The sequence below is a fragment of the Sceloporus occidentalis genome, unplaced genomic scaffold (genome assembly GCF_023333645.1).
Source record: "Sceloporus occidentalis isolate IW3139 unplaced genomic scaffold, rSceOcc1.0.p SCAF_6, whole genome shotgun sequence".
Lineage (NCBI taxonomy): Eukaryota > Metazoa > Chordata > Lepidosauria > Squamata > Phrynosomatidae > Sceloporus > Sceloporus occidentalis.
In genome coordinates this window covers 104,036,604-104,051,706 of record NW_028316986.1, presented here as the reverse complement: position 1 = coordinate 104,051,706, position 15,103 = coordinate 104,036,604, and the positions used below count along the sequence as shown (strand labels likewise).

General features: G+C 35.9%; 1 protein-coding gene across 1 annotated transcript in view; it reads right to left on the bottom strand.

Moving 5' to 3' along the window:
- The window catches only part of LAMA4 (laminin subunit alpha 4), a 148,555-nt gene that overhangs the window by 38,477 nt on the left and 94,975 nt on the right, over nt 1-15,103 (bottom strand). Inside the window, exons 20-21 of the mRNA XM_089530550.1 lie at nt 13,031-13,173; nt 10,138-10,300 (exon numbers count right to left, since the gene is read on the bottom strand). Coding sequence (XP_089386676.1) covers nt 10,138-10,300; nt 13,031-13,173 — 306 coding nt within the window. The remainder of the gene's footprint in view (nt 1-10,137; nt 10,301-13,030; nt 13,174-15,103) is intronic.

Sequence of the window (15,103 nt, the reverse complement as noted above, 5' to 3'; positions counted from 1 at the left end):
ATAATATCAAATAGAATGAATAAATGTATGTACAAATGTATAGGAAAAGATCAATGTGGATTTGTGAAAGGAAGACAAATGGTTAATTTAGTAGGAAGAGTTCTGAGTAAAATACACGTAATTGGGGGACAAATGAAAAGCAGGAATTTTGGCATTAGATATATTTAAAGCTTTCGATTGTATGAAAAAGTTTGGAACGGGAGAAAAAAATAAGAGGATTAATAGATCAATTATATTGTAATAATTCAATAAAAGTAATAGTTAATGATGGAATTACAAAGGAAATAAAAGTAATGAGAGGTACAAGACAAGGATGCCCACTTTCACCAATATTATTTTCAATTGTTATAGAAATGCTAGCAAATGTTATAAAGAAAGATAGTTGTTTGGAAGGAATAGGATTGGAAAAAAACCCCACAAAATCAGTTTATTTGCTGACGACACATTATTAACTATTAAAGATTTAAAGGACAAAATAGGAAAAATTAAAGAACATTTGAATCTATTTGGAGAGGTAAGAGGACTTCAAATTAACTTCAAATAAGAAAAAAATAAGAGGATTAATAGATCAATTATATTGTAATAATTCAATAAAAGTAATAGTTAATGATGGAATTACAAAGGAAATAAAAGTAATGAGAGGTACAACACAAGGATGCCCACTTTCACCAATATTATTTTCTTTTTTTTCTTTTTTTATAAGATTTTTATTTTCACACTTACAAAACATCATACAAAACTTTACAGACAAATTAAAAATTTAAATATAACTACACATCATATGTATTCCTATAATTTCTCTTTACACTTATTCACTATTAACATGAGTATCAGTCAGTCATCACTATATCACATCCTCTAAAATCACTTCCTCAGGCTATTATCCAAAAACTATCGGTTATCCAATACTTCTCTCCTTACTAACTCTTTTTATATTATTTATATATTTTAACCGTTAACTCCTGTATATTAAATCTCTTATAAAAACTTTAGCTTAACTCCTATATATCCACCATCTTATTTCCACTCCTTTCACTTCCCTTTCCCAATTGTGATTCTACAGATACACTTTGTGTATCGTGTTATATATGCACCAATATCCCTTTTTCTTCTTGTATATATCTTTTCCATGGTCTCCAGATGTCTTTAAAATTCTCTATAGTACTTTTATCTTTACCCACCAGTGCTGTCAATTTTTCCATGTCACACAGTTCCATTACTTTCAATTTCCATTCTTCCAATTTCGGTATATCTTCCTTCTTCCAATAACGGGCCAGGACCATTCTTGCCTCCACAATCAGGGAGGAGAGTAATTTATCTAGGTTGTTGTCTAAATTCAGACTGTCTGACATATTTAAAAGATACAGTTTCGGTTCTGCTTTCCCCTTCCAATCTATTATTTTTGTAATCTCTTTATGAATGTTCTTCCAATATTGTTCTACTTTTTTACATCGCCACCAACAGTACATGTAGGTACCTACCTCCGTTTTACATTTCCAACATTTATTACTACTTTGTTTGTACATTTTAGCTATTTTATATGGAGTTAGGTGCCATCTGTACATCAATTTATAAATATTTTCTTTTATTAGGACACAAGGAGAGTAGTTAATTTTCTTTTTCCATAATTTTTCCCATGATTCTAGCATTATTGGTTCATTCAAATCTCTTGCCCATTTTATCATGAATTCCTTCACTGTTTCTTTTTCCAATTCGAACCTTCTAATTAAATTGTATAATTTCGTAATTTGTTTTCTAGGGTCTTTCAATATTTTTTCCAAACCTTCCTCCATTGATGCAATTCCTCTTTCTTTCATATCTACTAAATATCTCTCTTTTATTTGTCTATACGTTAACCAATTGCATGATAATCCTGTACTGTTCAACTCATCCTGAGATTTTAATGATCTCTTCCCTCTACCTGTTGACAGCAAATCCTCATAAGTCACCCAGTAGTTCGTTTTCAATACTTCTCTCTTATATATAGCTTCGTTTGGGGAAGCCCAAAAAGGGATGTGCCTGCACCAATTTTTCTTAAATTTATTCCATACCCTAAACAAATTTTTCCTTATTAAATGATCCTTAAATTTCTTATCCAATTTGATTTTATCCTAAAATAGGTATCCATGAATGCCAAATTTTAAATTAAATTTCTCTAGATTTATAATTCTTTTCTTGTTTAATTTAATCCAATCTATCACCCAATCCATGATGCATGCCTGATAATACCACCTAAAATTTGGTAGGGCTAGACCCCCCCTTTCCCCTGAGTCTTGCAAAACGTTAATTTTTATTCTTGCTCTTTTACTACTCCAAATAAACTTACTAATATCCTTCTCCCATTTTTTAAAGGAGGAATCATTATTAATTATGGGTAGATTTTGAAACAGATAGAGCATTTTGGGTAATACTGTTATCTTAATTATTGCTATTTTTCCCATCCATGAGACCTTTAATTTCTCCCATCTTTGTAAATCTGCTTTTATTCTCTTCCACATTGTTTCATAATTGTCCTTAAATAATTTTGTGTTCTTTTTAGAAAGTGTGATACCTAAATATTTAACCTTATTTACTAATTGGAATCCTGACTTCTTTTTTAAACACTCTTTTTCTTCCTTTCCTAAATTTAGCGTCATAATATTAGATTTTTCTATATTGATTTTGTATCCTGCCACTTTGCCAAATTTCCTCAAGACTTTTAATAATATTTCTATACTTTCCACTGGGTTAGCAATTGTTAACACTAAATCGTCGGCATATGCTCTAAGTTTATATTCCTCCATTCCTAATTTAAATCCTTTGATCCTAGGTTCTTGTCTGATATGGTTCAGTAATATTTCTAACGTCATTATAAATAATAATGGGGAGAGAGGACATCCTTGTCTCATTCCTCTAAAAATTCCACAAGATAAAGTCTTTTCTCCATTCACCATAGTACGTGTCTCCTGTTTATTATATAATGTTTCTATTACCTTTTGAAATCTTTCCCCTAATTCCAATTTTTTCGCTACCCCAAACATGAAGTCCCAATGTATCCTATCAAAAGCCTTTTCGGCATCAATGAAGAACATTGCTAATTTTTTATCAATATTTTTTTCGTGGATTTCTATCAAGTTTATCAAAGTTCTAATATTGTCATTTGTCATTCTCCTGGGAAGGAAACTATTCTGATCTGGATGTATCCATTTCCCTAATACTTTTTAAAATCTTTCCGCCATTATAGATGCAAATAATTTATAGTCCGAATTAAGTAAAGCAATTGGTCTATAGTTTTTTGGTAGAGCCGAATCCTTTCCTTCCTTTGGGATTATGATAGTTGTAGATTGGGACCACGTTTGGGGTATTGTACCCTCCAAAGCTCCATTCATCACGCCCAACAAAGGTTTCACGATACATTCTTCAGAAATTTTGTAATATTCATTTGTGAACCCATCAGGGCCTGGTGCTTTCCCTGTTTTACTCTTTTGGATCGCTTGAGATATCTCCTCCACAGTTATATCTGAATTTAGTAAAGTTTTTTGTTCCTCCGTGATTTTATTTACTCTTGTTGATTGCAAATACTTATCAATTTTTTGTTCTCTAATTCTTGGTTTGTTATATAACTCTTTATAATATCTCAAAAAGCATTCTTTCAGCTGGTTCTGTTTTGTGTAGGTTTTTTCCTCTTCCTTCAACAATACTATTGTTCGTTTGGCTTTTTCTTTCTTAATTTGATAGGCCAATAGTTTCCCTGATTTATTTGCCGATTCAAAAAATTTTTGTCTAGTAAAATTCATCTTTTTTCCCAATTGTTCAGTCATAAAACTTGATATTTGAGCTTGAATATATTTTATTTCTTTTTGCGTCTCCAAATCACTCGGGTTTGCCTTAAGTATTTTTTCTTTCCCTTTCAATTTCTCATTTAAATTCTCCAGCCATTTATTCCTTTCTTTTTTAATTTCAGCCGTCTTTTTAATAAACCAGCCTCTTAAGACTGCTTTGTGAGCATCCCATACTGTTTGAAGATTCGTACCTTGGTCTAGGTTGTTTCTAAAATAATCACAGATGTTTTCTTTTAATTGTGATACCAGTTTTTCTTCTTTTAATAAATTGTTCTCAAGTTTCCAATTGTATTCCTTAATTCCTAATTTCAGGTTCACTTTCACTGGATTATGGTCTGACCATATTCTGGGTAATATTTCTGCTTTATGTATCCTTGTGAGCAGATGAACGGAGGTTAGGATCATATCAATTCTCGACCACGTTTTATGAGGATTGGAGAAGAATGTGAAATCTTTATTCAAACCATTTTTAACTCTCCATGCATCTTCTATTACCAACATGTCCTTTAATTCAAAAAATTCTTTTGGGAGCTTTCCTTGATGTTTCTTAATTTTTTTTCCTGAAAATCTATCTATTGCCAGATCAATTACTCCATTCCAGTCCCCCAACATTATTATAGAAGTGTATTCTAATTCTAATATTTTCTGTTTTAATTTTTTATAGAATTTGTTTTTATTATCCAGTGGCCCATATACTCCTACCGTCAAGATCTTTAGTCCTTTACAATTAATTTCGACTATTATGAAATGTCCCTCTGGGTCATTATAAATCTCTCATGCGTCTATTCTAGTGTTGACATAAATTGTCACTCCTTTTTTCTTAGCTTTTGAAGCTGAAGAAAATTCTTGTCCTAATTTAATACATCTAAGATGTCTAATATCCTTTTGCTTAATTCTTGTTTCCTGTAGACAAATTAGATCTAATTTTAGTTTCTGAAGATAGTAAAATATTTTTTTCCTTTTCTGTGGCGTGTTTAATCCTTGTACGTTCCAAGATAATACTTTCAGATATTCCATCGTATCTCAACTGTATCTTTTAAACAAATCAGTAACTAGGAGAACACTTATTTACTTTTATTAATGCACTTTTATTAGGCTTTAGTATCTAAAAAAGGATATATATATATAAAAGTTTAATCTTTTCCCAGCAAATTTGCCAATTTGGGCGGTTAAGGTGACTGAAGAATTTCTTCATCCGTCTTCTCCTCTCTTCTGATCCTTTCTTCTTCCTCTAAAATTTCTTGTTCATCAAATTCCGAGTCTAAATTATTCTCAAGATTAAAATTCTGTTTCACTATTTCCTCTAGTGCTCCTTCTTCATCTTCATTTACCTCTGGTTCCACTATCAGGTTCACCCGTTCCTCTACTCTGTTCGTCTTATCCGCTCTTTCGCTTATTGTTGAGTGAAGTTCTCTTCCTTTATTTTGCTGTTTCGAGTTTTCCGACGCTTTCCTCAGGAAGGCTCTAGCCTGTTCTGGAGTTGAGATCTTGTTTCTTTTTTGTTTCCACCAGAAGGTCAGGTCTTCTGGTGTTTCCCACCTATATGAAATGTTTTCTTTTCTTAAGAATGTTGTTAATGAGGTATAGTCTTTCCTTTTCTTTAAAATGCGACCTGGAATGTCTTTCAAAATTTTCAAATCCGCGTTTTGAATAGTAAAGGGTGTCTCGTTATGTGTTGTTAAGAAAGCGTCTCTAGTCCGTTTTCTTACGAAATAAATAGCCATGTCTCTTGAGAGACCCTTCTGTTTGGCGATAAAAGAGTTTATTCAATATATTTTATCTATTTCATCATCGAAGAAAACCGGGTCCTTTTTCAGAAATTTTGCAATCTCTTTAATTAATTTTTTCCCCACGTTTTCGTTTTGCTCTTCTGGAAGACCTCTAATCTTTATACATTTTTCTCTCCACTTTTGTTCCCAGATCGCCTTTTCGTCTAATTCTTCTTCTTTCTTACCCAGAAGCTTTACATAATCTGCTTCCAATTTTTCCACTCTAAATTCCACGATTTCCAATCTTTGTTTGATTTTTTGATTATCTGCTATCAGTGTCTACTTTCTGATTAATTTCTCTTAAATCTGCCTGGATTTCTTGTTTAATTTCTTTTTTAAAATTGCTCATTTCCTTCGCCAAATTTTGAGATAAAGTAACTGAAAGGTTCTCAATTTTATCAAGTAAAAGCTGGTTCATATCTAGAATTTGTGGTTTTTCGGTGGATAGTTTCCTCTGGTTCTGCAGACTTTGATTAGCCTTTTGTGTTTGTTGTCTTGTATTCATATTAAGTATTAGGTTTCTCCTGTGGGTTAGCAAAGGTATAGCTCCCTTTCATCCCCCCAAAAAATAAATGAGAGAGGAAATAAAATAAAAGCAGAGATCGATGAGAATTGTTCACACAATATCCACAATATCAAACTATGTAATATAGCTTTTTTTTTAACTCCCCTTTTTCTTACCCTTAGGGTTCTCAATCTATTCTCCCTCTTAAATTACTTCTTATCTGGATTAAGACTGTCAAGTTGTTTCAAATTCTTCTATATTTTCCCTCCCCTTTTTACTGACTATTTATAGCTCACACACTGTTGTTATGATTTCCCCAAACACAGTTTTTCTTCTATGTTATCAATATGTTACTTAATCCTCTTTTACAATGCCTCCGAAAAACCTCTTTTATGTCAATGCATTCACCAGAGCTCCATCTGCCCCTCTACCCCTTCGCTTCAATTTAAATCCGTCCACAAATAGACCTAATACTCCCCCTCTCAACACCTCTTTTCCTTCCCTTCAATTTATTTTATTATTTTCCCGCTATCCTTTACTTTGTCTACTTCTCCTTATTCCTCTATGAGTTGTCTCCGTCGCCGCCCTCTATTTTCCCCCTCTTACTTCTTTTGTCACTCTGTCTAACAAGATTTCTCCCCCGCTTTTAGTCCTCCCGGATTCCTTCCGTCGTCGTTCTCTACTCTCCTCAGCTTACTTCCTTCGTCTCTCTATGTTCCACGTTGTCTCTTCTTCCTTTTAATCCTCCCAGTCCACTTCCGTCGTCACTCTGTATTCTTCTCTTCTTACTTCTTTCGCCGCTCTATCTTTCCTGTTGTCTCCTCCTCCTTTGATCCTCCCAGCCTTCTTCCGTCGACTCTCTGCGTTTTCGGTTGCTTACTTCCTCCGTCGCTCTATCTTTCCCGTTGTCTCCTCCACTTTTGGTCCTCCCACCTTTCTTCCGTTGTCTCGCTACACTTCTCGTTGCTTACTTCCTTCGTCACCCTTTCTTCCCCGTTGTCTCCTCCTCTCACGGTCCTCCCAGCCTACTTCCGTCGTCGCTCTATATCCCGCTCTTCTCTCCTTCCGGATCTCCACTCCGCTCCAAGCTCCTTCCCTGTTGCCCCTCCCGTCCGTGTCCTCCAAACCTTCCCCTCGCGCTGGAGCCTCCTCCGTCTCAGCTCCTCGTCCTCCAAGCCGGCTTATCTTTCCACGGGTGAGTGTTCAAGGTCGGAGAGTTAACTCTTTCTTTGTTGAGTACTGGTTTCTTCAAAGATTAGGCTTAAAAATATGAGTCCATGGAAGTTTATTTTTAACTAGCGCGAGTTCTTACCTCGCTTTGTCTTTTTTCCTTCCCTAGAAAGGTCTGTTCAGGGTGATTTTCTTCCCTGTTTATCTATTTCAATCCTACTTAATACAGGATAAGTGCAGCCGGGTAAGGTCTTCCTTCAGACCTTGGTTTAACGTGCAGTTCTAAGTTGTTATTTGATCGGTTTTTGGTAGCCTTTTCTTTATCCAATACTATTTTACGCTATAAAACTATTGAAGTTGGAGGCGTCTCTGTGCGAACTAGTCGCTTTTATCCATAGGTTTGAGCGTGGGTTGCTCTACAGACCTCGTTCTGGATCTTCCATTCTCCCCACGTAGCGGTTTGAATTTACTCACTCCAGAAACTTTGTGGGCCTTCCGACGAGCCCCCTCTGATTCCCCCAACCGACAGGGGAATTTCTCGGTTTCCAGAAGCTCCCTTCTGGTTCTGAGGCTCAAGTTTAGGATAAGATGTCTCCGGAGTAACTTCGGAGATCTTCTTAACGAGGCACCATCACAACCGGAAGTCCTCACCAATATTATTTTCAATTGTTATAGAAATGCTAGCAAATGTTATAAAGAAAGATAGTTGTTTGGAAGGAATAGGATTGGAAAAACCCCCCACAAAATCAGTTTATTTGCTGACGAAACATTATTAACTATTAAAGATTTAAAGGACAAAATAGGAAAAATTAAAGAACATTTGAATTTATTTGGAGAGGCAAGAGGACTTCAAATTAACTTCAAATTATGGTCCTGACCATACACGCTCAAGCTGCGGGGAGCACGTGGGGTGGTGTGTCCCATTCAAATGAATGGGCCCGTGCACCTGTGGCGCCCTGTGTGCCACTGCGCCGCTGCAGATGAGCCCCATTGTTTCTAATGGGGCTTGAGCATAGGCGGTATTCGCCTTACGCGGGGGGGGGGGTCAGGAACGGATCCTCCACGTAAGGCAAGGGCCAACTGTAAATCAGAAATGATGTTATTTAATTATACAAAAAAGAAGAATTGGAATTTATGAAACAAAAAGAGTTAGGGATAAGAATAAAAAGTAATATAAAATACTTAGGAATTAATATAATGAAAAACTTAAAAGAAATGGAAGGGAAAAATTTAAGAGTACTGTGGAAAGAAGTTGAAAAAAATTAGTAGAATATAAGAAAATTCAATTATTATGGTTTGTAAGAATAGCATTAGTTATAATGAAAATTTTAACAAAACTAAATTTTTATTTAGAATGATACCACTAAAAATATCAGAGGTAGAATTAAGTAAATGGCAACAGTTACTAAATGTATATTGTAATGAGGAAAAAGAAGTAAATTAAATAAACAATTTTTGGACGAATCCCACTAAAAGGGAGGGTTAGGCCTTCCTAATATAAAGGGATAGTATGAAGCCAACCATTTAAGATATGCAATAGAAGATATGTTTGATGTACCAGATTTGGATTGGTTAGAAATGGGAAAAAAGAAATAGATATGAAAATAGACAAAAATTTAAAAAGAATTTAGTAGGAAAGAAATTAAAGAAATTGAAAACCCATTTATGAAAAATATATCAGAAATATGGAATAAATATAAAGAAGATTAATGAATGAAAATTCAATGATAACACCAATAATAAAGGAAAAATCATTTCCAAAAATTTTAAGAGATTTATTAGATAAAGGAATTAAAGGAAAGGAAAATAGATAAAATAATAAATTGGATGTAGCTAAAAATAGGAAAAGAAAATATAAAAGAATAGGGGAATAAAAGAAAAGGGGAATAAATATGTCTTGGTTACATTTTATGCAAATAAAACAATGGTTTAAAAATTGGAAGAAAAAATATAGAAAGGGGAAAATATACACAATTTGAACAAATAATCTAGAAAAGAAAAGAAATGCAAGAAAATGAAAATATGAAAGGTATAACTAGTAAAATTTATAAAATATTAATGGAGAATAAGAGGGGAAAAATTAAACCAAATTATTTTAAAAGAAACATGGGAAGATGAATTAGGATGTAAAATTTGTGATAATGAATGGAATGCTGCAAGATTAATCATAGCAAGAAATTGGAAAACAAAAATAAATGTGAAATTGGAGGACTGGTATAAAGAAGTTTGGAAGTTGTAAACATGTAAATTGAAAGTAAAAAAATGATTATGGAAAAGAAATTATTTTGATGAAATATGGAAAAAAATTATTAAAAATGTGCTAAGAAAAGAAGATGGGAAATTTTGGATGGAGTATAAAGAAGGGAATGGCTCCAGGGGTGGGGTGCACTGAGGTGATATTTAGGTTTTTTTAAATGAACAAGATGCAAAAGTACATGTATGTATGGAAAGAATGCTAACATTTGTTTGCTAAAATTTCAAAATATTAATAATAATAAAAAAGAAGCTTCCAGAAGAAACTCTTGCTCCTGATCACTGATTGGTCAAGTGAGCCTTCCGTCAGCTGTGATGGCATTACTTATTTGCATTTGCTTCGCTCCTAGCTTACTCTTATTACCTGGCAGAAGTCTTCCAATGACTGGAGGCGCAGTCATTACACCATGACATACTCTTTTCAACGGCTCCCCACCTTTGGGGAAAATTCCACTCTGCCAGTGACTCTCCACAGCTCCCCTTAAGAAATGTTAGAATCTGGACAGCTCCCTTTTTGAGTGAATTTTCAATATAAACATGTCAATATAATTGTTAACCTTCTCTGAAAAATAAAGTTTTGCCAGAGTATAGCCATGTATGCAATAATTATGTTTCTTACCTGAAAATCTGGAGGCACTCCTCCAACATAGAAAACTGTATTTTTAGGTTCCAGATCCAACAGAGAATCATCACCAGGTACTTCTCCTTTTTTGATGAACTTTTCTTCAGCTGTACTGCTGAGGCTTGGTACAGTGAGAAAAACTTTGCCATGTTTTCCAATCCTGTTGAAGAGTAGCAGGATGAGAAATGGAACTGATGAGCGTATCTCTAGGTGAATTATCAACTATGGTGGTATCCAGACTGGCGCTTTGCGCCGCCCTGGATACTTGCTAGGGTTGCCTCGGGCCATCCTTTCCAGAGGCCCCGCAACCCTAGCATGTAACTGTGATGTTGTAATGGCGGCACCCTGTCTACATGGGCGTTGCTGTTACAACATCATGGCTGCGCCGCCTCCACACAGAGCGGCGTGGGCATGATGCCCGTGCGCCAGTGCAGGGCGCTTGTGGCGCCCTTTCAGCGACGCCAGAAGGAGCTCCGAAACGGAGCTCCTTCCGCTGCTTGTATCGCTGGTGCGGCCTTTACACAACTGCACCAGCGATCCTGAAGAGAAAGGGGCCGACTGTCTCCCCACTGCTCTCTGTCTCCCCACCGCTGTCAGGGTGTCCTTGGGGCATGAACCCCCAAGGACACCCCTTTCCAGGCCGAGGGGAAGCGGCTTTTTGCCGCTTCCCCGAGGCCTGGAAAAGTGGCAGATTGGGGCCTCTGGGGCTGCTGCTGTGGCCACTGAGGCCCCAATCCATCGGGGAAAGGGGCGGTCTGTATCCTGCCTATGAAAGAGTGGCTAAATCTTTTGCAAGAAAAACTGATATGTTAAAATTTGATGCACCACCAAAAGTAATAATATGAAATCCTGATCTTCTAAAGAAGATATTAACTATTGGATGTAGACTACTATCTTTTTTCTTTTCTTTTTTTTAGTTTTCATAGGTAAGAAGCTATTTATCCTAAAGTAGAAAACAATTTCAAAATAGCAAAACGTAACCTTTCTTGGGAATTGTTTATATTGTGAGCTTTATGTGAGCTTCATTTCATCTCCAGTGTGCTTATGCTTTCAATAGACAAAAGATTTGTATACAACATAATCCTGCAGTAACATACATGTATTGAGAAACTCTGAATCTGGATTAGGTTACGACGTCTCTTTTGATTTAGATCAAATGCTTGGACTAAACCAGGCTTGAACTGGCAGAGCTGGGACTGGAGATAAAGCCTAAATGAAACAGGTATTTTTGGAAGTCTGATTAAAAAGAATCCCTCTTCCTCAAGTTGGATATTTACAGAATTTGAAAAGGTTCCCTTCTCCAAACTCTGCATTGTTCCGATTTGACTGTGTTGGCTAAGGATTCTAGGAGCTGCAATCCAAAAAGTAAGTTTCCCAAGCTTTGGACATATATATGTTGTGTGCCTTGAAATTATGTCAGCCCTAAAATGAACCAATCAGTTTATTTTTTGGAGGTAGGATTTGTTCCGAAGGGGTTTGCCCTTGCCTACCTCTGAAGCTAAGAGAGTATGATGTGCCCAAGCTCACCTAGTAGGTTCCCATGGTTGAGTGGGGATTCGAACACTCGTCCCCCAGTATCATAGTCCAGCACTCCAACCACTGCACCATGCTGGTTCTCAGACATATATTGCCATACTACAAATCATACTTTCACACTTTCTACTTTCATTTATGTAGCAACCTCTCAATGTTAGCCCCAGAACCTCAGCATATATTAGAAGATTCTGGAGCATTATTCTGGTGTATATATACTCCATCCCAGATGCCTGAACAAATGTATTTTGCACGGCCAATAGAAGCTTTCCTCCCTGGAACTAATAGCAGCTTTGGGAGTAGGCGATGTAGTGCTTATCAAAACCATGACATGGAGGAAAAGGTTAACTCATGGTCCTTTTAAATTGTGATTAGATATTGCTGAGGCCTTAATTGGGTGCATTAAATGTTTACATGCATTTTAGGTCATAGCTGGTTTAGCTCTGAGTGTGTGCTTGATACCATGTACAAACTGCATTCCCCACCATGTGAGGAAGATCAAGAATGGTTGATAAGGTCCCTTGCCTAACACCATTGATCTGTTGGCCAGTAATAATATTTGGACAAGGCCAACTCCTGGCGTAGTCTGGGTAAATATAACCCAGCTACAGGCAAAAACAGCAGAGTATAGAAGCAACCCCTCCCCCCAGCTATTGGTATTGGCAGTGCACTGACAACTTTCACACTTAAAAGAAACAACAACAGACCATTGATTCAGTGTTCCTAGAGGCTTTTATCTTCAGTTAATATATACAGATACAATATAATACAGCGTGCGCACACACACACAGAGCGCTCTGATTTATAATCAACTTCAAAGTCTGCTTCACAGCTCCAAACCTAATCCACATACACACAGCAATCAAACACACACTACTGCTTCTGCCATAACTCTCAACCAACTAAACAGTCCAACTGTCAACTCTCAACTGTCACCTGTCAATGAAAATATTCTTCTGTTGTTTAAAGTCATATTACACCAACATTATCTTCTCCCTGAGCAATCCATGATCAGCATTGGGGAAGCTTGTCTGTTTTGAGGAAACAGACTATAAACCACTGCTATAGAATAACAGAAAACAGCCTCCATTTTGTTTCATGATACTACTCCCTCTCTGGGCACTTCTGCTTCCATTGTATTTAAGCAATAAAGTGATTTAAGTAATTAAGCAATAAAGTGAAATAATTAAATAGTGATGATAATTAAGCAGGGAATACTGATGGTAACTAATAGTGAAAGGCATCTCTTCTGTTGATTAAAAGTCATATTAACAAATTTACAATATCTCTCATTTCTGAATGATGCTGTTCAACCAATCGTTTAAGTAAGAAATACAGCTGATGTAAGTCACATTACCTTTCGATTTTAACAAGACTGAAGTAGGGAGGCCAAGAGCTGACTGGCTTGGAGTCTAGTGGTATCTCCACATCACCACTGCCCAAATTATAAATGTATACCAGGTTGTCACTTTTAATTGCAAGACCCAGATAATTCTTTGTCTAGAGGAGGAACGAATCATACAGTGATCACCATGGTCTCAAGATACATTATAGTAAAAACAACTAATACAATATGAACAGTTGGTGATTATAACACAGAAGTGTTCTAGATTACTGCAGGAAAAGGCAAGAGAAAGAGATAAAGACAGTACTCAATCCTAGATGGAAGGAGGAGCCTGAAAAAACAACAGCTAACTACTGCCTGTCTGGAGCTGAAAAGTTGGAGATATTGCAGCCATCAACACCTTTCAAAAGTGAGACTGTGTATCCTACACATAATCTTATTATGAGTATCTCCGTTGGAAGGGAGGCTCTCAAGAATAAAAGACATTCTGATCACTAAAACATTCTGCTGATCTATTACTTCCATTTATGTCAATCCTCATAAAGCCCTCCATAATAGGCCACAATGCTAAAGGAGCACATTTATTTAAAGATCTGTCATATTTAATGAGCTATTCAGCTAGATGAGTCTATTAAAATATTTAATCAGCTAAAATGGTGGTTCAAATTAATTGGGTAGCATATTTTAAAAAAACTATTATTTTTAATACTAGCACTTATTAGAGACGGTAGATGGCTGGTGACATCTCAGCATTTTCTCTTTTCTTGTTCAACTTTAGAGTGAATGTGACGAATGTGCTTCCAAAGTGGTTCAAGTGCTTGAAAAATGTTATGTGTGTCTCTCATTTTTATCACGTTCTTTCTTAGGGAGCATTTTTTTATAAGTATATGTCAGCATGAAAAATTAGTCATTTACTATTTAAAACAGATTCAAATTTTGCAATTTCTTTTCAGACAGTGTCAAAATTCATACACTGATCAAATCAACACAACACATTTAGAAAACTTAAATCTGCAAAATAATTACTGAAAACAAAACAGCAGGTAAATACATAATAATTTAGTTTTGTATTTATTTACTCTTATTCTTTTTTCAAAGGTACATAAGGATAGAATTTATATTCTGAAACATTTTAGGCTCAATAAAATGTCACAGGCAGTTGAGACTGGCCTCCCCCTCCAATCATCTGTATCTTTCCTCTTCGTACTGTAATGAAATAACCATTATCATTCCTGTAATAGTTTCTAATTTTGAATTACCAGATGATGTATTGCTGGGTAAAAACAAGAGTGTGAATACTTGTTTTAATTTTTTTTTAAACTGAGATTGCCATCAGAAATACTGGATTACTGAGAAGGCTAATGACTAAGCCAGTGCTCAATTTTTCTGGTACCCATTTTTGCCATTTCCACTTGCCTATGGGGTTCAGCAAATAGCCAAGAAATGTCTACAATCTCTGTATATATTATACTTGACTTCACCAGAAAATTCTCTGTCCTTACTCTTCTTCAAAAGCAGTTCTACTTCATTTCATTACAATACTGATTATCTTAAATGCTTTGTATTTTATTATACAGTCGTCCCTTCTAATTTGTGCACTTGGAGTCCGTGGTCTTGCTTTTTGTGATGGCAAGGCAGGGAGGGATTAAAATGGTGTGTACTTTGAATATATGCTAATTTCTATTTTCACAGGGGGGGGCGGCGGGGGGGGGCTGGAACACCCCTGCAAAAATGGAGGGATGACTGTATATTCAAAGGCTGCCTGTTACCCGGAGTTTGTAATGAAGTATTCAGGACATCATTTACTAATGGTGCTGTATAAAGGTGTTTTTCTAGGTGGCATGGGGAGATGTGATACTTAGAATAATTCATGTAATAACAATAAACACTCAGGCTGCATCTGCACTGCAGAAATAATGCAGCTTGGCACTGCTTTAACTGCCATGCTCAGTGCAATGGATTTCAAGGATTTGAAGATTTGTGAGATATTTAGCCTTCTCTATCAGAGAGCCCCGATACCGTAACAAATCACAAATCCTAGGATTCCATAGGATAGAGCTATGGCAGTTAAAGTAGTGTCAAACT